General features: G+C 38.6%; 1 protein-coding gene and 1 long non-coding RNA gene across 16 annotated transcripts in view; one reads left to right on the top strand and one right to left on the bottom strand.

Moving 5' to 3' along the window:
• TNRC6B (trinucleotide repeat containing adaptor 6B) overlaps positions 1 to 25,163 on the bottom strand; it is a 153,511-nt gene that overhangs the window by 87,123 nt on the left and 41,225 nt on the right. For 9 of the 15 annotated variants that reach the window (XM_056341932.1, XM_056341949.1, XM_056341950.1 and 6 more), the window contains one exon: positions 19,505 to 19,572. The exons of 2 other annotated variants lie outside the window; for them this stretch is intronic. In XM_056341932.1, coding sequence (XP_056197907.1) covers positions 19,505 to 19,572 — 68 coding nt within the window. Of the gene's footprint in view, positions 1 to 2,440; positions 2,510 to 3,083; positions 3,105 to 3,557; positions 3,763 to 9,898; positions 10,026 to 19,504; positions 19,573 to 25,163 lie in introns of those variants that run through there. 4 more of the 15 variants (XM_056341940.1, XM_056341941.1, XM_056341938.1 and 1 more) reach the window with 4 other exon arrangements.
• LOC130150733 (uncharacterized) lies at positions 3,889 to 25,019 on the top strand. The gene is made up of 3 exons (XR_008822345.1): positions 3,889 to 4,022; positions 19,360 to 19,471; positions 24,720 to 25,019. It is a non-coding gene; the product is annotated as an uncharacterized LOC130150733 (long non-coding RNA).

A 25,163-nucleotide genomic window follows, 5' to 3' on the forward strand; every position in this document is an offset into this window, starting at 1 on the left:
AAAACTAAAACCCAGATACCCACACCTGATCCTCTTGACAGGGCACAAAGTATAGCTTTTTAGAGCTAACCACTGTATGTATCTTATTTTCCTTCCTCAAGTTTTGAGCTGTTTAAATAGCAAACCTATACTTAACAAGCTGAAACAGCTTTTAGAAAGGAGGTAGGTTTCTTCTTAATGAATTAAAGCAAAAAAAACCTCAAACTTTTCAGTTATAAAACAACTGCCAGCTGAAAAGATTATAAAATGTGCAGATTCCAACAAATATTGTTCAAAATAAACTGTAAACTAAGCTTCTTGCCTTCCATCCTGGTCACCAAAAGGAAATTAGATCCATAATGACCAGAATTACAGAATTCTGCTTCGAGGTGCAAGCCACAATTTTTTGCAGGGTTACTAAGAAATGTACAGATAAAAATTCCCTTCCATTAATACACGAATTCTATAGATCTTTTTTCATTTATAGATTTGGATGCTTTCTCCTCTACTCAGCCACCTACTAATAAGTAAGGGACAACAGTTTCAAAAGGTTAGGCTTAGCTGCATCCAGCCAGCAAAGACTGCATGATCTTATGAAGTTTCTTTTTTTTTTTTTCCCCTCCCCAGCAGGAGAGAAAGAGGCTTATAAAAAGCCACTGAAAGTAAGCATACTGATTTTTCAGACACTTGTTTTCCCTGAATTTTTCTCCCATTAAAACTACAGACTCCTGTATAGCAAAGCTCAATAGTAATAAGGCTTTTCTTGTCAATTATTTCTCAAGAATCTCTTAGATGTAGTGCAAAAAACTCCAGGGGTTCTGCTGACTACAGACTTCACTGTAGTTTTCAACTTACTAAAACAGTCTGCTTTGGAAAGAGACCGATTCCTGTAGATACCAATAACAATCGACATACAAATGCAAACAGAAAAATCAAATAAAGCTTCCGAACCCAGTGTCATCACTCTAAACTGAATGAAGCAAAAAAGGCTCCACCACCCTAACACTTCTGCAAGCTTCAGATAGGAACTGCAGCTCTAGTCAAGTCTCAAAACATTTTGAAGTATTTTGTTCCCTTCATACTGCAGGAACATACTGAATGCAAACAGCACTGACAACTGCCCAGACCCGCACATTTAAAATTCTACCATTTCACAAGCTGCAGAGTCCTCAACACACCAGATTTGATAATTGGTCCTTCCTATCCACAGTGTAGTGTCTCACAAAACTACTTAAATCTTTGACAGACTCTATACTGGAATAATTTCTATTCTGCTCAACAGCTGCTTTTTGTCTGTCCAGAACAGCATCTACAGCTATGAGCAGTTGCAGTTATTATAAAATATCCTGTATTCAATCTTCCCAACAATCAAGCTATACTAACATTTACATCATTTGGAAGTAAGCGACTGTAATGCATGAAGGCAAAAAATACACAGGAAAGGTGACTGTTTTTCTCAAGTGCAGATTCTGGGAAGGGTACAACCTGCAATAATGCCAACTCTAACAAAATTTAGGTTTTCATTACTTCCTCAGTTCAACAATCCTATGGTACAGCAATTACCATGTAAACTACAAACTGAGGTTTAGGTCCAGTAAATGCCAAATCTGAGAAAACTACTACTTCATATTGCATTTGAAAACAGTTCTAATGTCTAATTAAGATTGTCAATCAACAGGTATATTGAACATATTCTGGCTACATCAGAATCTCCAGTAAGCCCAAGAAGGTTTTGAGTATCAAAAGCCATCAGGCTGCATCAGGTCAAAGACACAGAACATTTTTACAGTATTTCTCACACATATACATGCCAATAACACCAGGATGGAATCTGGTAAGGTCATTAACCCTAAACAGGGAGAACATATTATTTCAGGTATGACCTGGGTTATACATTACTATTAAACTTTTTAAGACCAAAATTATCAGCATGATACACTGTATCAAATTTGTGTGGAGTTTTTATTAGCTTGCTCTAACTTAAAATAAAAATCACACCTTTAATTTCCACGAGAAACAATATACTGCAGAATTATTTCAAATATTTGCGAGCCAGTGGAGCAGGAAGCCAGCGGGGGGGCTGGGAAAAGCCCTGATATATACTACTACAAGATTATCATGAGGACAGTCAGATGTATTTTCAGTAAAGGTATCCAAATCTGTCTCCTCCATTTGTGTTTAACTGTATAGCTGTAAAGCCACAAAGAAATACAAAATATAACCCATCCTGTCAGTTTACAAAGTTGACCTGCTAACCATAACCAATGCACACATACACTGCAATGGGAAAGTACATTCACATGATTATTCACATAATAATCTGCTGCTTAAATACCCAGCTACAAAAAGAAAAATATCGTAGTACAAGGCCTATCAGGAAGGGGTGAAGAATAATGTATACCACCATGGAGAATTTTCTTCACTTAACCTTACTGAAAGGCGCATTACATCACACTCTTACAATGCAGGAGGAGGGGCCTGTTCTCAGAAAGCAAGCTTCAGCTATTCCCCTTTAATTTTCTGCTTGGTTCTGGAGGGAGATGCAAAAATAACTTGAATTTAATTTTTTAGTAACATAGAAGACTGGAAAAAAAGCGAGAAAACACAGCTTTTTACCTACATTTACTAGCGTGCAGATCAACACTTGTTTTATAAAGAATGCACAGCAAAGGTGTAGAGAACATCTGCAGTACCCAGCACCTTACGTTTGCAAGCTTGCAAGCGTGCATTCCTAAATATCTGCCCCGCAGATCATCACCCGCTAGACCCGCTAAGCAAAGAAGGGTCGCCTCACTTCGAGACCACTGGACACGATAGGTCCAATTTTCAAGCCGGCACCACCTCGCACGCCTAGCTGGCGTTAGCTCCCGATGCCATGTTTCTGGGGCAGGAGCATTAGGTCCCAACGCCGGCCGAAACGGCGGGTCTGCCCGCTACGGGGAGGGGGAGGGGAGCGGCAGCCCGAGCCCGCGCAGGAGCCCGGCGGCGGCGGCGGCGCGCGCTCCGCTCGGCAGCGCTCCGGCAGCGCGGGAGCCCTCCCAGCCCCGACCCGCACCGGGCGCCGTACGTTTGGGTGGCGGTTTTAGGGATTTTTCCTTTCTCACCAGGAAGGATGGCTCGGTGAGAACACTTCCCCATCCGTCCCTCGTCGGACCCAGCAGCAGAAAGAATGCAAACCCATTTTTATATATGCAAATTTTTGCAGCAGATTTAAGACCTTCGGATGCTGTGGGGCAGAAATCACTGTTTAAGCCTCTATTTAAATAAAACAAGAATTTCAGTACTATCTTGTACTTCAGCAGCTTGGAAAACATAAACGATCTTCTGCAATTTGCCTAAGTGTTTTAAATTACATATCTCTTCAAAATCCACATACACTTCTACGGAGCCCTCCCTTCTAAAAAGCCCTAAAAATCCACTAAAAGTGCTTTACACGTAAAACCAGACAACATCTGAAGCAAGTATTTGTGCTAGAGAAAACGCCTCTGCAAAACCACGGATGAAAACCGTCAGCTCAGGCTCTTAAAATTTACTGATAGGTAAAAACAATAATAAAAAAATATAAATGTACCACTAACCTCATAAAGTGCAGCAGTGCTTAAATCCAGCGAGTTGAGGCATACAAGGTAGAAATGGAAATGAAAAAAGATCCAAAAATGATTTTGTGTTTGTTTTGTTTTTGTTTGGTTTTTTTATTATTATTATTATTCTTATTTCAAATGTTCAGAAACCAGCAGAGACTCTGTCGGCCATTTTGGCTTGAACTCCCTCACTCTCTCTCTCCCTCCCTCCCTCTCTCTCCCTCTTGCTCTCTCTAAAGGAAGAAGCTTTTTGTGACCTTCAAATAGAGGCAGGTCATGTGACTCCAGGCAGGCTGTCAATCACGAGACGGGGCCGGCCTACTTCCTGCCTTAAAGGGACAGCACCCTGCCGGCACCGGGGGACAACTTCTCCCCGCAAGCAGCGCAGTCCTGACGCGCACTCCACCCGTTTGATTCTTCTCCGTTCACCATGCCAAGGCCACACGAGAAAGGGTGAAACTGGTGAGCCGTGAGTACATGAGAAACTCTGCTGGAGCTTTTCTCTTTAAAATTAGATTTAAAAAAAAGTAGCCAATTATGCTAATTCCACATTAAGGTTGCAGAACTGATAAACGGTGAATGATGAAATGTGTAAGTCCCACTAACCACACACACTCTTCTGTGGTGCACCGGGAGACTGATGACCCCAGCACTTCCCTCGAGGGGAAACCACATTTTAAGAAGCACTCCGTCCTGATTCAAGGACAAGAAGTTCATCTTCAGTCCACAATTAATCCAGGCTGTAACCAGACTGTCTACACGACATGCACACATGAACCTGAGGTCCAGGTTCAGACGCACGAACACCTGCCTGCAGGACAGCAGAGCAAACTCTGTCTCTCCTTGACTGTTTTCAGTCTCGGGCTGCAACTCAATCATCAGGCACACATCTGATAGTCTCTCCCCACCATTTCCACAGATAAATGGTCAGACAGTTGAAAGACAGAGTCCCAGCATCTTGCAACATAAAAAAAAAATAACCCTGCAGGATGTTTCCAGACATCACCTCGAATGTGCAGAAACAGTAAAGAATAAAGTTCAGAAACAGGATATGGTAAGGCACGTATGATTCTGCTGGCAGGAGAGCTGCTCCTGAGCCAGACCAACACAGGTCACAATCGCCTGAACTGACCGTGAATGGAACCGTGCTCGCTGAGACAACTGACAGCGGCCTGGGAGGCTCAGCGGAACACTCAGGATCAAACCCTTACACACACAGATTTTAAACTCTGTGCAGTTTTGCACTATAACTATGTAGAAAGTAAAAAAGACTATACTAGCAGTCAAAAAACACTGAAGAATGAAACTAACTTGAAAAGTCACGGGAGGGCACTCCGTAGGAATGAATTTGGGCGGGTCAGAAGCTGCACATCTTAGGAGTGAGAATAAAAATCATTAGTGTATATTATATAATACTACATAAGTCATTGGCTAAACATCATCAGGAGGCTATGAATTGCTAATATGGCTCAGGTTTTGACATTGTTTGTTCCTACTACCTTTGTGGTAAGGTACAGAAACTCTCAGACAGGGATTCCCCCCACTGTTGATTTCTTCAACAGAACTGCCCTGTAACCACCCCTACATCTATCTCTGCAGGCTCATGAAACTCTGGAAATAGCTAATGCATACTGCATTAACAGTTACTTGATGAAATAAAAGCAGTTAGATGCTAGCTATTCAGGTTGCTCTGTCTAAACCAGAGCAGAGAATCGGCCTGCTGGAATTAACAGCTTGCACTGCTTCGTGGCAGGGCTAATCCAAACATGGCAATTTAGGAAATGTGGTGAAATCTCAGGGAATATGTTCTTATTTGTGGCAAGACCCAAAAAGAACACAATTGCTCTGAATATCTAACACAAAATCCAAACGACTGCTAGGGATCTGATTTACACAAAGTTTCATAAAAGCGAATATATACATATGAAAAAGCTATTCCCCTTCTAAAAATTACATCAAGTATTGCAGCTGCATGTTCTATACATGTTCACACTGATTATGACAGTATGTACTAAGATACAGATAATTTTACTTCCTCAAAAGCCAAATTGTTTTATTCAGACTTATAAATCCTCTTAATTTCAGTAGGGCTTGCCAGCCCTCCATTCTGAAGTCCTGGAAGCTTTTACCTCAAGGAGTTGATAATACTGTGATGACTTTAAGCAACCAGCATGCACTTGAGTTGCTGTGTATCAAGTGCAGATCACTGCTCTAGAATTTCACCTTGTCAAGTGTTCTATTGATAAAGCTTTTTTTAATCAGAAAACTTTTTTGGGGACAAGCAAATAACCAGTGAACCAAAAACATTTAAGGAGGCCAGTATGGGCAATTCTTAAACAACTGTAGCATGGATAAAATGTTTTGGGTTATTTAGTTCTGTTAAAAATGATGGACTATGGGCCTAACTTTTACCTTGACTAGTTTGTCTTCCATAAAAAAATCATGGTCTCCAGTTGACAAGATGAAAACTATCCATTTTGCCTCCTATAAAATTGTATTTCAAAACAACTCCAAAATCTTAATTTTAACATATAATAAATTAAATAAATGCTTTAACTGAATTTTTTCAACTAAGCTAACAACGGAAACATACCTCATTATTTATCAATTCCCATTAGCCTATTGGTTAAGATGGCTCACAAAACATTAGGCGTTTTTGTTTTAGTTTGGGGTTTATTTGTGCTTTTGTTTGTTTATTGTTGTTCTTCCCTGGGGGAGGGTGGGGTTTTTTTGTTGTTTTGTTTTTAAAATGTAGCATTTCCCCAACCAGAATTGTGGAAGCACAGCACAGTAGTTCAGAAAACAATGTAGCATAAAAAATACACAGCACACACAAAAACTGCACATGCCTTTTCAGAGGGCAATTGCACTTTAAAACCTAACCATTAAGCTTTCTGATACTAACAGTGCTGTTAAGAGCTAGTGTTAATAGGTTATATCCTTGTTATGTGCTACTAACTTATGTGATTACAAACACTTCATTTCTAAGCACCTTCCATCTGAGGATCATAAAGCACTTTAAAAACTTTAATGAAGCTTCACAGTGCTCCTATGAGGACAGTATCCAGTATGAGCAGACATATACACACACACACGCACATTAAGAGAGATGCTTACAATCACGGATTCTCAGTGCTCATATCTCAATTGAGACAGGAGAGGAGTGGGGTTTTTTAATTCACATTAAGCTGCACAGTGGTTGTAACAGCTCATCTTTTCTGATAACCTTTTGATAAAAATCAATAAATTAGCCTTCAACATTATGTAGACAGGCATGCTCCAGTGTCCACTAGACGAGCATAGGTATCAACTCTACCCTCCAGTTCTCATCTCGGAAAGGAGACCTGGTCTGTCTGATCTGTAGATCTTTACTCAGCTTTAAAAGGATTTGAGTTCATCCAGTCCTGCAAAACTCCCTGTCTCATGAGCTAGTATTTTGTTTGGGCTTTAAGTCCTACAGTTTGATGCCATATCTTACTTATTTTGAAGGCCGTGCCCTCACCATCCTACAACACTGGACTCCACCCACTGGGCTTTCTACATTGCCCATACATATGTGGCAATACATTTAAGACATTTTATTCCCTTATAAAGTTCTTAATTGCTGATACTGTGAAAGCAAAAAAGCCAGTTCAGCTCCTCCTAACAATTCCTCAGCAGAAACCTCAAACATTAACAAGTTTCTCATAGCATGAATGCCTTCTCACCAACTGTTCTTGCTCCTGCTGGTGAAGAATTTGCTTCCTGAAGTCTAAGAGGCAAAAAGGCAGATTATTTTTTTTTTTTTTTTGCTAAAGTGAACTGAAGCCTACATGCCCTCTTATCCCACTGCAGCTCATTAGTTTGATTTCCCTAGACCTCCCACCCCCCCAACCCCAGAAGGGGCATGCATCAACAGATACAAGATAGACAATTGGACACTGATTCTTCCCCAGCTCCCCAACCAGTGGACCAACTGACCTCAATTACAATCCTAGCCAGCACACCTCTTCAAGTTAACAGGGATCAGAAAGGTCCCTTTTTCTTTCCTGAGATGAAGTTGAAGGTGTAACAGGGACATATATGTGAGGGCTAGGTTACAGAGCTGCATAATTTCTAATAATAAAAAACAAGCACAGAAACCCTTAAATTAAGGAACAGTATTAAGACACTTAACTATTCCTTGTGTGCTCTACCAACTGCCATATGATTTATTTCAAGAGAACAATTAAAAACATTAAGGTTAGCACCAGGAGTTCAAAGCATCTTGCTTCCTACACTTGGTAACAACTAGGAACAGGCATCTCAGACCTGGATAACAATAGTTCAGATCACTTCTTTATTTTCTCTGAACAGAGATGCTGAATGACCAATGCTTCTGAAACATGAAGATGATATCTCAGTCCGGCAGTATCAATATATTATTTTCTTTAAAGTCTTCACAGCAATTGCACATAAGCCATTGTGCAAGAGATATGACCTCTCCTTCTGCAGGAGTGCAAAACTTTAAAATGTTTAAGCATTCTTCAATGACAAAATACTGATTCCTAAGGACTCACCCCCCTTCACATTGAGTGAGTAGTGAAACAATTTATGGTGCAGAATTGTGAGAACAGCACTTAACAGGGGTTTTTAACTACAGTAACCAAAAGTATAATTTAAACTCTTCAGACAAAAATACCATTATGAAAAGCATCTTACAAAGGAAAAGCTCGCTCTACTTCTGAAAAGGTTACAATAGGTTTTGCATCCCTTACACAGACACCTACCAACACATTTTAGGAATGAGCATACTACCATTATTATTCAAAACTTACATGGCAACAGTGCTTTGGAGCCACATGAAAGCTCAGATCTCATTCATATCTTGCCAGGGACAAAATAAAGAATACAAGGCATGCAAACTTCATAGCGTATGAAATTTAAGAACTATACATGACTTCAAGGCCAAGCCAGAATTCTGACCATATACATTAATGAAGAGCTCACAGAAAGACGACGAGTCAGAAGGAAAACTTCATTCATCAAACTTTGGGAACACCCACTTTTCCACCTATTTTTTCTTCAGTCTGCCACAATACTTTCCGTAGCTGTTCAACCTATAAATAATCCACCACTATGCCTTCACTTCAGTCTCAAGTGCCCTTTCCAACCTGGATAAAGATGAAGCTTTCTAGCTGCCTTGTAACAAAGTTGTTCCACGAACAATGGAACTGAAAACTCATTTCCTGTGAATCTCCATCACACAACACCAAACTACCACACTAAACCCAGCTTCCTGCACAGCCAGTCTCCTTTGATACCAAGGCTCTACCAGTATATTGAGCTCTATGTACATCTCTTCCCATAACTTCTTTTTACCTCTTTCAGTATCTGGGCAAAAAATAGTATATGCTGCAGCTAATCCCAAAACACACATGATGATTAGCTATTAACAGACATAACCAGAACAGATAATCTTTTGCTTTGTCCTAAGCCCTTCTTTTAGTGAGGATATGGTGCTTACGGACATGGTTTAGTGATGGACTTGATAGTCCTGGGTTAACAGTTGGACGTGATGATCTCAAAGGATTTTTCCAACCTAAATGATTCTATGAAATTAATTTTGGTCTCTCCTCCAGGCCTTTACTAAAGTTTAACATATTGGTAATTACAACTATACTGTAATTTCTTACCCTTCTACCTTACTCGACCAAAACTGGCCAAGAGACTCTGAAACTTACCTTGGAAAGATACAGACATGGAAAGTAATTGCACGAGACTTAACTACTCTAGGAATTGAAATGAACTGACCCCAAATATCTTAACCCATTTGATCAAGTCCCCCTCTAAATACTGAATGAGTTTTTACACCCATATCCTTGGAATTAAACTACTATTCCTAGATGTTGGTTAACCTGCTCCTTACTATCATCTCAAAAGCTTCTTGACTTTGGAGACTATAATCCTACCCTAACAGGTCTTCCTCTTCCGTTTCTATAATCCTATAAACTGCCAAAATATCAGTGAAATAAAAAAAGTTTATCCATTTTATGCAATTCTATCTATGCCAGTGAAAAGATAATACTTCTTTCAAATAAAGAGAAGTTCAGGGAAATGGTATAGGATATCACTCCACCCATATATACAGCAAGTGGCTGCTTTCTAATTGTTTACAGCATGTGAATTACTATACCAGTTAGATGATTAACCGACATTCTATCAACAATAGCTGTTACTATGCATTTCAAAAAGAGTAATAACCTCACTGGTTAAATCCTTCTTTCCCTCTGTTTAAGCCTTGAAGCTGTAAACATTTTAAAAAAATAGCAGCAAGCATCTTCATCTGCCAATGTTAGAATATTTAATTAAAAACTTACCTTTCATATCTATAAACACTTTACCACAATGGGACCTCTTATTATATGGAGCCTTTAGACGCGCTTCTGCTGAAATTCAGTATACTCACTCAGGTTTAGTCTGCTCATGCAAAGCATTATGGGAGATCTCACAAAAAAAAGACAAGGAAGATTTTTTAACTGAAAGAGTTGTCTTATTCTAGTCCATTTACCCCTCCCCCCCCCCTTTTTTTTTTCACCTAAAAGGAAGCTATACTGCACTTAAGATTTTATTTTTTAATTCTTATTCCTTCATGGAGAGATAGACCTCTCTACAAATTGTTCTAACTTGCCTTTAGTTTTAGTTTGGGGAGTTCAATCACAAGCCCGGAAACCTCTGAGCAAAGGAATTTCTGGCATCTTGGTTGGAGCTGGCACCAACCCATTTTCCTTTGTTCTCATTAAAGGAACGATAATATGCTAAGTTAAATAAATAAATAAAAAACAAAACCAAAACCACACCCCAAAGTAAAAGCAGAATACAAAAGGAATGCATATTCAGTGGATTACTGTAAAAGAAGATTTCCCTAATTCGACTCATTTTTCTAATAAAAGCACTATTTATTGCTGCAAAAATCTGTAAACTGATCTTTCCAAGTGACTTGAACATCTTCCCTAAGTAATTTGCCTTCTTCATGTACAGCCCTTCAGTTTGAAATGTCAGGAAAAGAACAGCTAGCTATCTGTGCAGAAAATTCTACAAGCTGTAGCTGTCACAAGTACTCAAATGCATACAATAACCTAAAAACAGTATGAACCCCAAATACGATCAGCTTTGACGAAGAACAAAGAGTCCAGCAAATTTCACCTATCTAAGTACCAGTAAAAGAAATCATACCAGCTCTCCAGATCACAGCATGTCAGAGAGGCGATGCCATTTAAAAGCTCCCAAATATCTCTGTAAACAAGTTTTTAATTCGTACCATGCTGACCACAGAGCACAGTATTTTTAGCCATACAAAGTAAGTTATATCTTCAACATGGAATGAAGAACTTGCTTTTTTTCTTCTCTCCCCTTCTTGAACCAATAATGGTCCCTCTCTGAAGGGTCTAGATGGGATCTGCAACTTAGAACCCAAGTTCTTGGACTTTTAAGACCATTTACCTTTTTTATCCTTTAACCTCTGATATCTCTAAGCCACAGTGGATAGCCACCAACATTTCTACTTTCTGGACACCGGAAACAACAAGAGAGCACAAACTCTAATATAGCATACATCCATTAGACACTTTTTCCCTTCCCCTCTTTATCTCCTTGAAAGGAAGATTCAACCATTCATCTGGGTGTATACACAAAAAATACCAAAGACTTGAAGAATGCATTTGTTCTTTGGAGAGAATGAAGCAGAGGGAAAAAAGCACTAAGTAACCTAAATTGGATGCAAAAAGAAAAAAAAAGGTTTTAGGACTGTGCTTCATAACATTTATGATCCCACTGACTTGTGCTAACAATCCAGTAAGTGAATCCTTAGCAAATCAAAATGTGTGGCACTAACTTGGCGTAGATACCACAAAAATCCCTCTAGATTAAAATGTATTTTTACATTAAGAATATAGACAAAACACTCATTTAGACAGGGCTCAAAATTACTAACAGCCCTTAAATGATCTTGCCTGCTGTTCTTTAAGTCTGTTATCTCTCTCCCATGTAAGATATCATCCAACGGTTGCCATCTAAATAGCAATAAAATGCTGAAAGGAAAGCCATGTCCAGCCTTCTATATAAGTGATACATCAGAAGGCAGTTACCTCAAGGCAGCTCCTGATGAAATGGCAGCTTGGGAGAGGGAACAGCCACTAATCAACCAAACCTAAAAAAAAGACTTCTTGGATAATGAACTTGACATGTCAATTGTGTCCGGTAGATAGTTTGCTTCCTGGAAAGGGTCTAGAGGACGGGGGTGGAGGAGGTGGTGGTGTCTGAAATAAAGGGGCTCTAGGATTTTAGGAATTTGGTCAGTATGCAAGTGCTTTCCCCTTCAAAGTACAGTAAGTTCTTTAAGACAGCAGTAAATCAGAATCCCCTCCTTTTCATGAGCAGTAAGAATTACTACTAACAGTAATAATTAGAGAAACCAATGGTATCAAGGACTGTATGTGACACTATCTAGTCTGAGTATTTTGCAATATCATATTTATAAATCAAGCAAGCTGGAATGGAAAATATACTTTTCTCTCATTTTGAAAAGACAACAAATATAAAGAAGTCTCCTGATCAGATGAGACTACAAATTCAGAAGCTGGCTTTGTGTACTTCCTACTCAGGACAAATACATGAGTGGGGGTAGAAGAGGGGGGTGGGGCATGACACCCAAATAACCTAGCTTGTTATTACCACAAGATATCTAGAAGAAAGCATTATAAAATCCTAGGGAAAAGCAGCACCAAACTACTAGAATGCACACTGTCCACAAGTCTTTTCCTCTCTCAATACTCAACAGCAGTGTAGGTTAAACACATTAGCATAGTGGGAACTTAACTTTCAAAATTGACTTTTTCTGTGATCTCCCATAGCTTCTCCCCCAGCCCCTCTCAGTCACTTGGCCTCTGTTTTTCCACATATTGAGAAAATACTTACAAAATAACAGTACACTTAATGATGTAGGTTAACTGAGGTACACAGAAAGCCTGTATCTGTTCATGACAAAATAACTCATACAGTACTACATGCTTTGCTATCTCCTAATTTATGGTTTGAAAGGGAGGAAAAAAACAACAAAACACTGAGGAGGTAACATGGGAAATCTCAAAACCCATAGAATTACAATTGAAGATATTTTCAACACTATCTTGCAGAAGTGAATACCCAATTTGAAAATTACTTTTTGCTTAGAATACTCTGATTAGAGTTCTCCTGTGGGTAATACCTCTACTTTAAGTAAAAAAAATTCAAAATATTTAAGTATAACTTTAAACTGGTAAAATACGGAAGACAATTGATGTAACTTACGGCATTTTAAAGTGCTTAAATATAAATTCTGTATGTTTTTGTTATACTGTTCAGAAGTACTGTACAGTAAAGAGTGCAAGCCAGCTTTTCCAACATTATTGACTTACCAGTCTTACAGCTAAAACACAGTTACCTCTACCGATAAAGAATTCACTGCTGTCTCATCCATTTCTACCCACTCAATTGCACAACAAAGGGCAATTCTTTTTGCTATGCCTCAGGGTCCCCTTATATACACAGGTAGGGTTGTCTTCAAATGCAAACTTGTCCTGCCACACACTCCACACTGCAGAAAGTAAAAAGCCTTCTATAACATGAAGGTAATGAAAATATTCCTTAAATCTTTGTACCAGTTTTCTTTTTAAGTTTTAGTTTAATGGTCTCCTGCCCTCAAATATCCTTTTAAATCTCCAAGACCATAAAAGTAAAAAAAAAATTCAAAGTTAGAACTCTCCTATTCAAATGCCAATACCGGAGCTAGCCTGAATTATCACTGAGACTGAAGCATATTCTGACGTGCTAGCAGAACTGCAACACCCTGTGATAAAAGTGGCTGGTATGGCCACTACAGACATAGCATGTGTCTCTGTGGTGGCTTGTTAGGATGTGGGACAGAATTTGTTTGGGGACATTCCTCTAATGAGCTAATTATTCCACACACACATATAGAACAATCAGCAATGAAAAGAATCAGCTATGCCTTTACTTCCGAACATAACTGTTGATGTTTTCAAGGAAAGACATAACTTGCTATGAATTTCAACAGAATCTGGGGCAATACCCAAATTTAGGTACCCCAAAGCTGGGTTGATAATCTGAACTAGGATTTGGAGGCTACTTTGAAAATCCCAGCATCAATCTTCTCAAAAAAAAAAAACCCAAAAAAGCTTCTGCTTAGGTTGGTATTGTCAGTAAATTAAAAGAGTGCAATGATACTCAAGACAAATCTTGATACCTTCTGTAATATGGAATGCCCTTAAAACATCAAACAAAACCACTGTTGCATTTAGCTAACTGTTTACTTTCAATTTGGTAAGACGTGTTTTATCCTACAGGGACAAAAGCTATGGCTAGGGTCCTTCAAGGGATTTTTAAATGTTAAAGAAACCCTTCAAAAGAATAACAATATCTGACATTTTCCACCAAAAAAAGCAGATATCCTCAGGATATACCTGCAGCTTTTTTTATAGTTCTCAGCAACACTATGAAAGAGTAAGATAGGTTGTTTTATGCCACTGTGGCAGTGCTATTTACATGTGGACCCGATCTGGCAGACTGCTGAAAACAAAGGAAGACTGGCCTATTAATTGGCTCCTTATTTTGAAGTACAAGGAAAGCCTGATAGAGCTTGTTTTGATTAGTTTTAAAGTGACAAAAACTAAATTGGGGGGAAGAATAATTCTGCTGTGTAAGCAAACATAGAAGTTTTAATGAAGACTGAACTAGACTTTCAGACACGCACACTGGAAGGTGAAAGGCAATGGACATAAACTGAAAAGGAAATTGTTACTAAATATTAAGAAATTTTCTTCACCATGAGGGTGATCAACCCAGCAACAGATTGCCCAGAAAGGCTCTAGAACAATCTGGACAAGCCTGATGCAATTTACGAATTAGATCTAACCTTCAAATCTGGCCCTCCTTTGAGCATGTGATTGGATGAGATGACTTCCAGAGGTTCTTCCCAGCTTAAATTATATTAGTCTATCATTCCTGTTTCCAGCTTAGACCATTTTAGCTACCAGTTTCTTTTAATTGTAGTGTTACATAAATCCAGGAAGACATTGAATATTCCTGCTGAAATGTCAAAAAATAATGTAAGAGAACATTATCAAATTTAAAACAACTTTGTGATCCTCACTAGTTGCAATCTCTTCCTGGCGTTACTGCAATTTTGGAGGGTCTCGTTAAAAACTCTTGCCTCAGAATCTACACATTAAACTATCAAGCCAGGGAAAAGGCTATTTAGTAGGTCTACCCAATGACACTTTGTAAATTATGTAAATGATCTTGCTTTGCTATCTTTCTTACAACATGAATCACTTCCAGATGTATAAATTGCCAAGACAGTTGAAGGCTCTTCTCTCCTGTCATTACAAAACAGCAGGTGGGGAATAGCCAGCTGAGTTACTTCAGAGAGCAGTAATAGCTTGGCTTACCTTGCTAGTAAACATGAGTATGAACTTGGCTCACTTTTTGGCTGAATAGTCACTGTCAAACAGACTTATTCATGTGTCAGTCAGGAATAGCAAAACATATACATTTTTCTTATTAAAAGGAGCAGTTTTTCATTACACAATTGCTTTCACTAATAGATCAAGGTGCCTAAGTTTCTGGTGGTGACAGCAGGGAATAATTTATTAGCACAGGCAGAGCTGCTAATTAATACTGCTAGAACTGGGAGCACAACCTCAATTTAAGGACTTGAGTAGAATTTTTCTACCTTTTTTGGGGTAGCACATAAGAGAAGCTGCTCTCTGCTCATCAACAGAAATCTGTTTCAGAAAGATGTTTCTCGATCAAAGTTGCCTGTTAATCTTTGCTCTAGCAGTGAAAAAGTCAAAGACCTGTTACAACTGGTAAAGCAACAAGAAGCTACTGCCATAAAAAAATTTAAATATTTTGGGGGGAAATAATATTTACTCCTTAAGTATGGCAATTCAGGTCAACTCCTTCATAACAGATGAAAATATGAGAGAATGCCTCTAACAAAATGTCCATCTGCAATTAAACATAATTACATTGACCTTTCTCCAAACTTTTCCTTTGGGAGGAAGAGAAAGGGGTTCCCTACCAAACATACTAGTCAGAGTACTTAAAAACTGGGAAGTAACAATTTCTCAAGGAGTCCATTAGTCCTCTGCTGGAGTAAGAAGCATGGTCCAAGACGGACAATATAGGAGCTGCGAGCTGCAACTATCTGCAAGCTCCAAGACAGCTGCAATAGTCCAGGCAGACTCATTTATTTTGAAGTGTAGGTTTTAGAGTAAGTGGCAGCCCTCACTGCTACACAACCATGACAGTTTGCATAAACTGCACATCTTTCGCAGGACTTGAGATGATTATACCCATTCCATATTTTACTCATACTAAGGATTTTGAATAGGTAACTTGTCTTCATACTTAGCTTCAATTGAAATCACTTATATTCATGTTGTAAATGATCAGTTGAAGATTTCTAGAGACATGTATACAGTCTAACAGGAGAACTCCTCCCCACAAAGCTGACAGATACCAGCAGACAGCAGTTCTCAGGTATCATTCTACAGTTCAATCAAAGGATTTTAAAATACTGCAACTTTAGTACAGTAAGTCTGCCCAAAAGAACTGTTCAGTACAGAAGAAAGCTTTGCGAGACTGAAGCAGGGTTTTGTTTTTGGTTTGGTTTTTTGTTTTGTGGTTGGGGGTTTTTTTCGGGGGGGGGGGGGTGTGTGGTGTGTGTGTGTTTAATACTAGAAGGTATTACTGCAATGCCAAGTTTTTATCCTGGAGTCAAACTGAGTTGAAATACTCCGTTGCATTTCAGAAATAAAGTGCCAGAAGTCATCCATGGATGCTGGCTCCTTGTAATCCATTATGAAGCTGTACTTCAGCAAAGGAAATTTCACATGAAACTGGAGCTAGGCAAGAACTACTGCTTCCATTGAAAATCTCTCAAAAGTAACTTTTTATTTCTGTTCTTTCATTGCCCACTCAAACTGTGAGTCTCTTGGGTTGCAGTTAAATATTAAGAAATTTCTTGGTTTGTCTAGGAGGTTAACACTTGCAGACTGCTCCAGCACTCTGGGGCAAGTTAGCTTTCTTGCAGGTCAGCTGCTGAAACTGTATCTTCTGAATACTTATTTCCTCAAGAATCTCAGTACAGAGTTACCCAGATCAGGCTGCCTATGAAAGGCAATTAGATTATCATGGCCAACTTTTCAGGAAAGCAAATCAGAAGCACACAACAACAACAAAAGCCAATGGCAGCAGCACCATGCCACCTCCCAATAAAAAAACCAAAAAAACCCCATCTGCACAGCTGTAGAGGCAGTAAACTAGGAAATGTGGTAACAGCTGGAAAGGGAAGGAAGCATCTTCAGCTAGTGCAGCTATTTCTGTGGTGAATGTCTGTCTCTACAGTTAAACTTATGATCTAGTTTTCACTAACAAGCTCCAATTTTATTTCAAACCACCTAGGAGGACAACAGTAAACACAGGTATGCAGAATCACTGCAGATGGAAGGGATCTCCAAGATCATCAATCCCACCTCCCTTTGCTCAAAGTATGGTTAACTACAGCAGGCTGCTCCGAGTTGGGTCCATCTGGGGTTTGAGTATCTTAAAGGATGAAGGTTCCCTTTCTGGGCAACCTGTTCCAGAGGTCTGACCACATTTCGCAGTTCAAAAAAACACAAATTTTTTTTTTCCTTATATTTGAGTGGAGTTCCCCGGTTTGCAGTGTATGTCCATTGCCTCTTGCTTCTTCACCAGACACCACTGTGAAGAGTTTGGCTCAGTCTTCCTTAGTCCCCTCATCAGGTATCTATACACATGGATAAGATCCTCCCCCCAAGTCTGCTCATGTCAAGGCCAAACAGTCCCAGCTCTCTCAGCTTCTCCTCCTATGTCAGATGCTCCAGTCCCTCTCTATGGCCCTTCACTAGACCCACTCCAGGATGCCTAACTAATCTCTAATGCCAGTAAGTAATAATACAAAGGGGCAATTTCAGATTTTTTTCTTTTCTTTTGAGATCTAAAGCAAAAGATCTGAAATCAAAGCAGTTTTTTGAAGTCTCTTAAGAACACAAATTACTGATCCTTTTTGTGATTATCATTTGTTTATCTCAGATGCCAGATCAACGTCACTTACAGCAAGAGGTAACAGACAATTTTGTTAGGCAGATGAAAATTTGAGATTGTGGGCAGAAAAGGATTCAAGTGACCAATTTAAATTTAAGAGCAACACCCACAATAGAATTTTGTTGGCATTATGCCACAGTTGAACAAAACAAGTACCTTCATCTCTCAGTTGCACTACTAAAATTGCACCTTTAGACTTTTATCAAAATACTAACAACATTATTAGGAGTGATACTCCTTAGGGAAGGACATGTATGACAAAATCCCAGCTGTCACCTGAATTCAAATTTCTTCATTAAAAAAAACAAAAATCCTGCCTATCACTGACCTCATATTCTCTTTCTAATAATGACAGTTCTGGAGAAGAAAGAGATGATGTTGTAAAGCACTTGAAAAGCTCTAATTAGAAATCAGGTCAACTGTAAAGCAACTCTAGTTTGCACTTGCACCTAAAATAAGACAGCAAACACAAGGCTATGATAAATCCCATACAACATCCCTCGTATTATTCACTACAATAACGTATTTTGTTAAAGTACTAGGTATCTAAAGAAACAATTCAGAGGAGCAGAAACCTAACTCCTACTTTTTATTTCTGCACTGATTTTTCTTCTGGAATTTTCTGAAATTTTCTACTTCAACAAGCTTTGTATCTTGGTACCACAGTAAGTTGGGCAGTCTGAATAGAAAGAAATAGCAGCAATTACTTAGAAGTTTGGCTTACTTCCATGATGGAAAGAATGTGCATGTTCAGCACTAGAACTTCCCTGAACTCATCCTGGCTGCCTCAGAAACATTTTCTCATTGTTGCAGAGGCAGTAGACTTAGAGTTGCTACCTTATCTAGATGGCAAGGAAGACTTTCACCCCAAGTTAAACTCCAGCCCTTCTGCTAAAAGTGTACTGCTGATCAATGAGAACTTCCTCCTTCTCATCAGGAGACATCCAATTAGACAGGGGCAGGGGGGGGGCGGGGACAACACCCCAACAAACACCCCAAAACATGAAAGTTCTGTGCTGTGGATTTCCCAAAGACCATCTTCTTGCTTGCTCCAAAAGGCAGGTCAGGAAAAAACCCCCACTTTATTATGATATCAAAATTGAATTACCATTGCAGTAACTAAGAAAAGAATATGGAAGACAACCTGCAATACTTCTAGGACAAGGCTCTGTTCTTCCCATCTGAACAAAAACCCAGGGGAAAAAACCCAACCATTACTGGATTTCAGTTTGAAATCATATGAAAAAGCCTTTTGCTAATGGAAATTGGTCATTTGCTTCTTTGATCAAGCTTCTTTCCCTAAAGCACTGTGTACCAGCATCTTAAATTGTTCATCCTTGAAAGAGCATTTTGTTTATAATTTCTGTTCCTTTATTAAAACGCGCTCTAAAGAAGTAAGGATCACATTTCAAAGAGGACCAATCTACCATATGCACACCAAAAGGAAGGCCATGGTTCTATGATATTTCACATTATTTCAGTGAAAAGCTGTATAAAAACTTCATGTACAAACACACTACCTGAGTGCCAAGCTTCCAGAATGATTATATCTTTTACAACAACTTCTGATTTACCTTCTGAAATTGCAATGCACTTTTGGTATGCTTTTAAATTTAAGGCAAATCAACATCCTGCCTTTTTTTCTTCCCAGCCACTATCCACTATTATATATGGATATTTAAGGAACCAAAAGGGTGAGCACCAAATGAACAACCAATGTTCCCAGCACATTTAAACAAGAGTGCTTCACACCATTTACTACGGTAAGGCCCTTTTTAAATAAATGTGTGACTCACTGTTTGTTTTCTTCACCAGGAGGTGGAGTCTTGCCATGCCCCTCCATTACAAAATCCTCATGTTCCATCTGCAAAGGCAAGCATTGCAGGTCAGAAATCGGTGGAGCAAAACGCACATCACCTAAAGTGGCCCTTTTGTATATGCACAAACTGAAGACACAGTGGCTGGTCCAGAACAGATCATGTAGTTTCTTAGCAACATATGTACATCTCCAGCCCCATTGCTATGGTATCATTTTACAGCACATTTTTCAGAAAATCTTACAAGGGAAAAAAGAATTATTTAATGGCTATAGCAGAAGACTATCAGTGAGGGTATCTAGATTCTAAGTTTTGCTCTGTTACGGACTTCCCTTGTCATTCTGAGTAAGTATGGCTTCTACCACTTCTTACATATAAAGCAGGAATTCAAAAAAGTTCAATCTATCAACATCTCTGGAGAAAAAAAAATCAGAATTTTCAAAGAAACTTATCAACCACAGACAGAAACTGCTGTGAAAGCACAGTACTTTGTGAAAAGTAACTTTTATATGAAAAAGACACTTTCACTGCACACACATAGCTTAGTGGGGTAAAAAAAGAGGCCTAAGGGAACCTCAAATGGATGCAATGACAACATAAGGTAGGCATTTCCTTTGGCTCACATGTTAACAGATTCCAAGGGCACTAAGGAAGTTTTCTGTTTAATTGTTTGCTTTTAAAATACAGTTTTAGCATACATTTTCAGTAATTTCTTTGGCCAGAAAGAAGAATTACATTATACTTGATCATTAATTAATTATGCACTCTTCATTTAATTACTTAATTCGGCCAGAATTTCTTGCACAGGTAGCAAAATATTCTTCTCTTTATACAAAAATTCAACACATGCACTTCGTATTTTATATAAACATCCAGATATAGCAATGCTCTACTTCATGTGAAGCCAGCAAACAGGCCACACTGCAATACTCAGTAAGTCATACAACAGAGCAACTAAATCATAATCACACATAAATCCATGATCCACTACATCAAACTGTAAAGAGGAAAGAAGCACTATTCAGTCAGTAAAGATAACATGGTTTAGTCAGTCTTTGAAGGAGTGAAAAAACCCCAAACCAAAACAAACCAAAATCCAGCAGCCACTTTCCCTTGTGCCCCTACCCTCCCCCCGAAAGAGTCAAGTTTACTCATTTGTACCTTGATCCTGTTGACAGGTCAGAAATACCAACAAAACCCATTATCTGCATACTGACATCTAACAAGGATAACAGAAACGATGTTATTTGCCTGCAAAGACACAGCCCTAAGCAAAACCACACATGAACCAAGCAACTGATGAACTATAAGGTGGTAATAACCTCTACAAGACAGATAATCAATCAAATACATCTTATTTCACATTTGCAAACATGTACCCATGCAACCCACAGTCAAAACAGCATTTTGATTTAAAAGCAATGTTTGAAAGCAAGAAAATTTTGCATTAGTTTTGTAAATAATGCAGACCTTTATCCATGTATTCCCACCATATCAGACACACTGAAACCTATTTGTACCTCAGTCCATGCCTGAATCTCAAAAACTCTTAGCATCTGGACTCAAAACTGTCTAGCTGAAGAGAGAGGTATTCAGTCCACCAATTTGTGAGGATTTTAAAACACAAGTGTGATAACCAGTAAAATAGCCAGAGATTGTGGCTGTATCACAAAACAGCAAGGTTCATGAGGGAGGTTAAGTGTTTAAGAGTTATTCTTACACAACCTGAAATCAGGAGGCATTTTAGCCTGTTGCTGGTATGAGACAAGCACAATTCATACGTTGGGTGAGCAAGGAAACAGTTTGTGGCCAGTACTGGGAAGAAAGATGAAATACAGCCTTTGGGAGTAAAGAAGCACTATATATAGCATATATAGTGCTAAACTAACAAGATTCTCATATAAAATAGAAAATCAATCTAATGAAGCTGTAGAAAAGAAGAGATCATAAAAACTGAAGTATAAAATGGCAATGATTTTAAAAGCAACAGAATCTTAGAAAGGAATAGGAAATTATTTTATTAGATCATAAACAAGAAAGTTGAATGAGAACGGAATATCTAGTAGACCACCACCAGGACAAGGCAATCACTGAAGTACTGCCAATAGAGCTGTTGCTTTAATATGAATTTTATATGAAGAATGTGACATAGCTGTTCCAGACACATTATCATCTAGCATGCGTATCTAGCAAAATTACCATTTCAAAGAGAAGTGGGCAAATAATTAAGAACAACAAATCCCCTGAGCTGGAAACAAGAAGATTGTAGGTCCAGGCACAAACTCTTTTAAAGCAACTAGAAAACCCCATCTACTTTAAGAAAGGTTAGTCACTTGCTCTACTCGGACAGTAGGCAGAAGTATCTAAAATGACTAAAATATGTTATAAAAACTGAAGAGTATATGGTATGATTATGTCAGCACTGAAAAAAAGAGCTGGGCTTTGTGTAAATTACAGAAAGGCAATGACAAAGTTTCTCGAGTTCACTAAAAGTTAGTCACGGAGTGAGAAAGTACTCATGAACATGGAAACTGTACATTTTCACTGATAAAAAAGCTAATAATAAAATGCATCAAGACACTAAAAGAGGACATGAGCACTCCAAGAAACTGAATATTAGTGAACTAGAAAAAAAAAATATTTTTAGAATGGATGAACAACTAGACTGTTAGAAAACAGTTTGCTGGTCAGGCTCAGAGGATAACAGTTACTCTGTTTTATGCTGCCTGGAGGCTGGTATCAAGTCAGGTGCTGCAGGGGTCTACCCTAGGACAAGTCCATTAAACAACTTTACCAATAACTTGAAAGACTGGTAAGGTGTACTCTGGTCAGAATTTTAAGATAATACCTAACTGGGGTGAAAAGGTTCAGGCAACATGTTCAAGGGTGGGGCTGCCATTCAGATGGACCTAGACAGGCTGGAGGAACAGACCCTACAGGAACTGTATGAATTCAGTCAGGACAAACACAAAGCCCTGCACCCGAGAGGCCCCTGGCAATGATACAGGCTGCAGACTGACTGGGGAGCAGTTCCATGGAAAAGATCTTGGCAGATAGCAAGCTGATCATAAGCCAGCATGCCCTGGTAGGAAAAGTCAACAGCATCCCAGGCTTTACTAATAAGAGCCTTTCCAGACAAGGGAACCGATTACCACATCTACTTACTGCTTATTATTCCAGATATGGTCTAACACACCTCATTTGGGGCACTGTGACAGGACAAGACGCAATGAGCGTACTGTTGAAACAAGGGAAGTCCAGACTGGAGATGACTCGTCTTCACCATGAGGACAGTCAAACACTTAAAAAGATAGCTCGGAGAAATTTTGTAGTGTCCACACTTCAATGTTTTCAAGGCCAGACTGGACAAAAATACCTCATAACCTCGTCTGACCTCATAGCTGATTCTGCTTTAAGCAGGAAGCCAGACTAGAGACCTCATGAGGTCCCTTACAACCTGAATTTCCCATGAACACATAGATTCAGTAGGAGAAAAAAACCCTACCAAATTCTCAACCCAGCAAAAATCTGCATTTCAGTGTGGAAAGATCTAAGAAAAATATCTTAGAAAGTTACATCAAAAAAACAAAAATAAAAACAACCCCCAAGAAAAAGCTAAACTATGCCAAACAGTAATACAGGAAGAAATACTGAAACTACTATAGCAGAAATATAGTATGTCTTCTTTTAGAATACTGTCTACAAGTACAGGCAGCGAAGGCTCAAAACCCTTCCACAACACTCTTAAAATGTGAAAGCTCAGAATAAAGAAAGGTCTGAAGCTGAGGGAAAATTTTACATGAATAAAATCCAACATTTGGGCTGCAGATCTCCCTCAATGCAAGACAACACGACTGAGGCATACACAAAAAAAGCACAGTTTCACAGCGTTGTAACAAGTATCACCCCTTTGCTACCACAATATAAATAAAATTGAACCCACTCACAAAAAAAAAAAAAAAAAGAGGATATACAATTATTTGGAAAATATACTATCTGTCACACAAAAAATTAGTTGTTATACAACCGACAGTTGCAACACCACATTTCACAAGTCCTTGTGGTTTTTATGTTTTATGTATCTACATGTATGAAGATTTTTTTTGTGTATTAGAGGATTACAAAATAACAGCAATAGAAGCTTTTCCATTTCTGGCAATGAGATAATTTTTACGAAGTGAAAGGGGAAAAGTTATATACATAAGATCATTCCACAGGCCTGATCCAGATCAGCAATTTTTGCATTCCTCTTTGCAGAACCTTGCCTCTAATTTTCTTTTGGTCACCTGCATATGTTAAACAATTTCATGATTAGTAATTTGCATTTTTCACTTTGAAATTTGCAGGGTTTAAAATTTTTGTTAGAAAATACCACACAGTGTATTTACTGTTCTAGAAATTCTAGAAAAAGGTTACAAAGTAATATTCATTTCCAGTTTTCCCTGACATTTAAAAGTCACTTTACTGGGTAGTTCATCTTAATTCAAGGAGATATATCTGACAAACATGATTTGTTATAAAACTAATTAATGAGCAAACTGCCCCAGTACAATTCCATGGACATTGTTTACATTTTCCTAAAACTAGTTCTTAGGCCCAGCTATCTATTTTTGAGAGCCAAAAAAGTACTTAAAAATTAAAATATTTAGGTCTTATTTTCCTAATGACAATAGTAACATCCCACTGCAGAAAGACGAGAACATGTTATTTTAAGTTTTTGATTAAATGGCTACCTGAGGATGAACTGGAGAGGAGCAGCACATAAAAGCCACAGTTAGCTGAAAAAAATTCTTCTCTGCTCCTTCACCCACGGTTCTTATAGAATTCTTATGCACGTTTCTTCCCCACAAGAGTCTCTGTGTCTCTTCACTCTCTCATCACTGTTATCATGTTGGGCACTCATTTAGTCTTATTTTTAAGGAAGCTGGAGCCCAGAGTGCTCACTCAGTTTCAGCCATACACAGCATACAGCAACCACAGCAGATCTGGTTAACTGCAAGTGTTCTGAACAGGCGTATTCTAAATCTTTAGCCTCTCTTGCCCTACACCTGTAGAAAATGCAGCTGTCATGAATATGTAGAAAGAGTGGAAGATGGAGGTAAGACAAAACTCTTGCACCTAGTGTATTCCTTCCAAGGAAAGAAGGAAAGGTGGAATGGCAGAGGATCTGAGACACTTTTGCTTCTCTTAAAAGGACTGCAGAGGGAGCCATTGATTCCAAGAGCAGGAATCAAAGGAAGCACACTCCACACCTGTTTCTCCTGGCAAACGACTGAGAAAGCTTCAAGATTCTGGCAGCTGGAAGCAGGAACCAGAAATAGACCCTTAAACAGCAGGGGGAAAGTCAATAGAAAACTTGCTTTTTTAAAAAAAAAAAGGAACCGCAAGTTGTTGAACTCTGTATTTTATTATTTCACAGCTTTTTTTCCTTAAAAATCTAGGCACTTGTGAATACCCAAATTTTGACAAAAGTTTATACATTGAATGTTCTAAAAAGTAAAAGACAAATTGTTTTAAAGTTAAAAAAGCTATTCACAATTAGACACTCAATACTTAATTTTCAGAAAATGAAATATACCAGAAGGAACCTAGACATAATAAACTATTTCTTTTTCCAGAAGTGCAACAACTGTTTCTA

The sequence above is a fragment of the Falco biarmicus genome, chromosome 5 (assembly GCF_023638135.1).
Source record: "Falco biarmicus isolate bFalBia1 chromosome 5, bFalBia1.pri, whole genome shotgun sequence".
NCBI classification, from domain to species: Eukaryota; Metazoa; Chordata; class Aves; order Falconiformes; family Falconidae; genus Falco; species Falco biarmicus.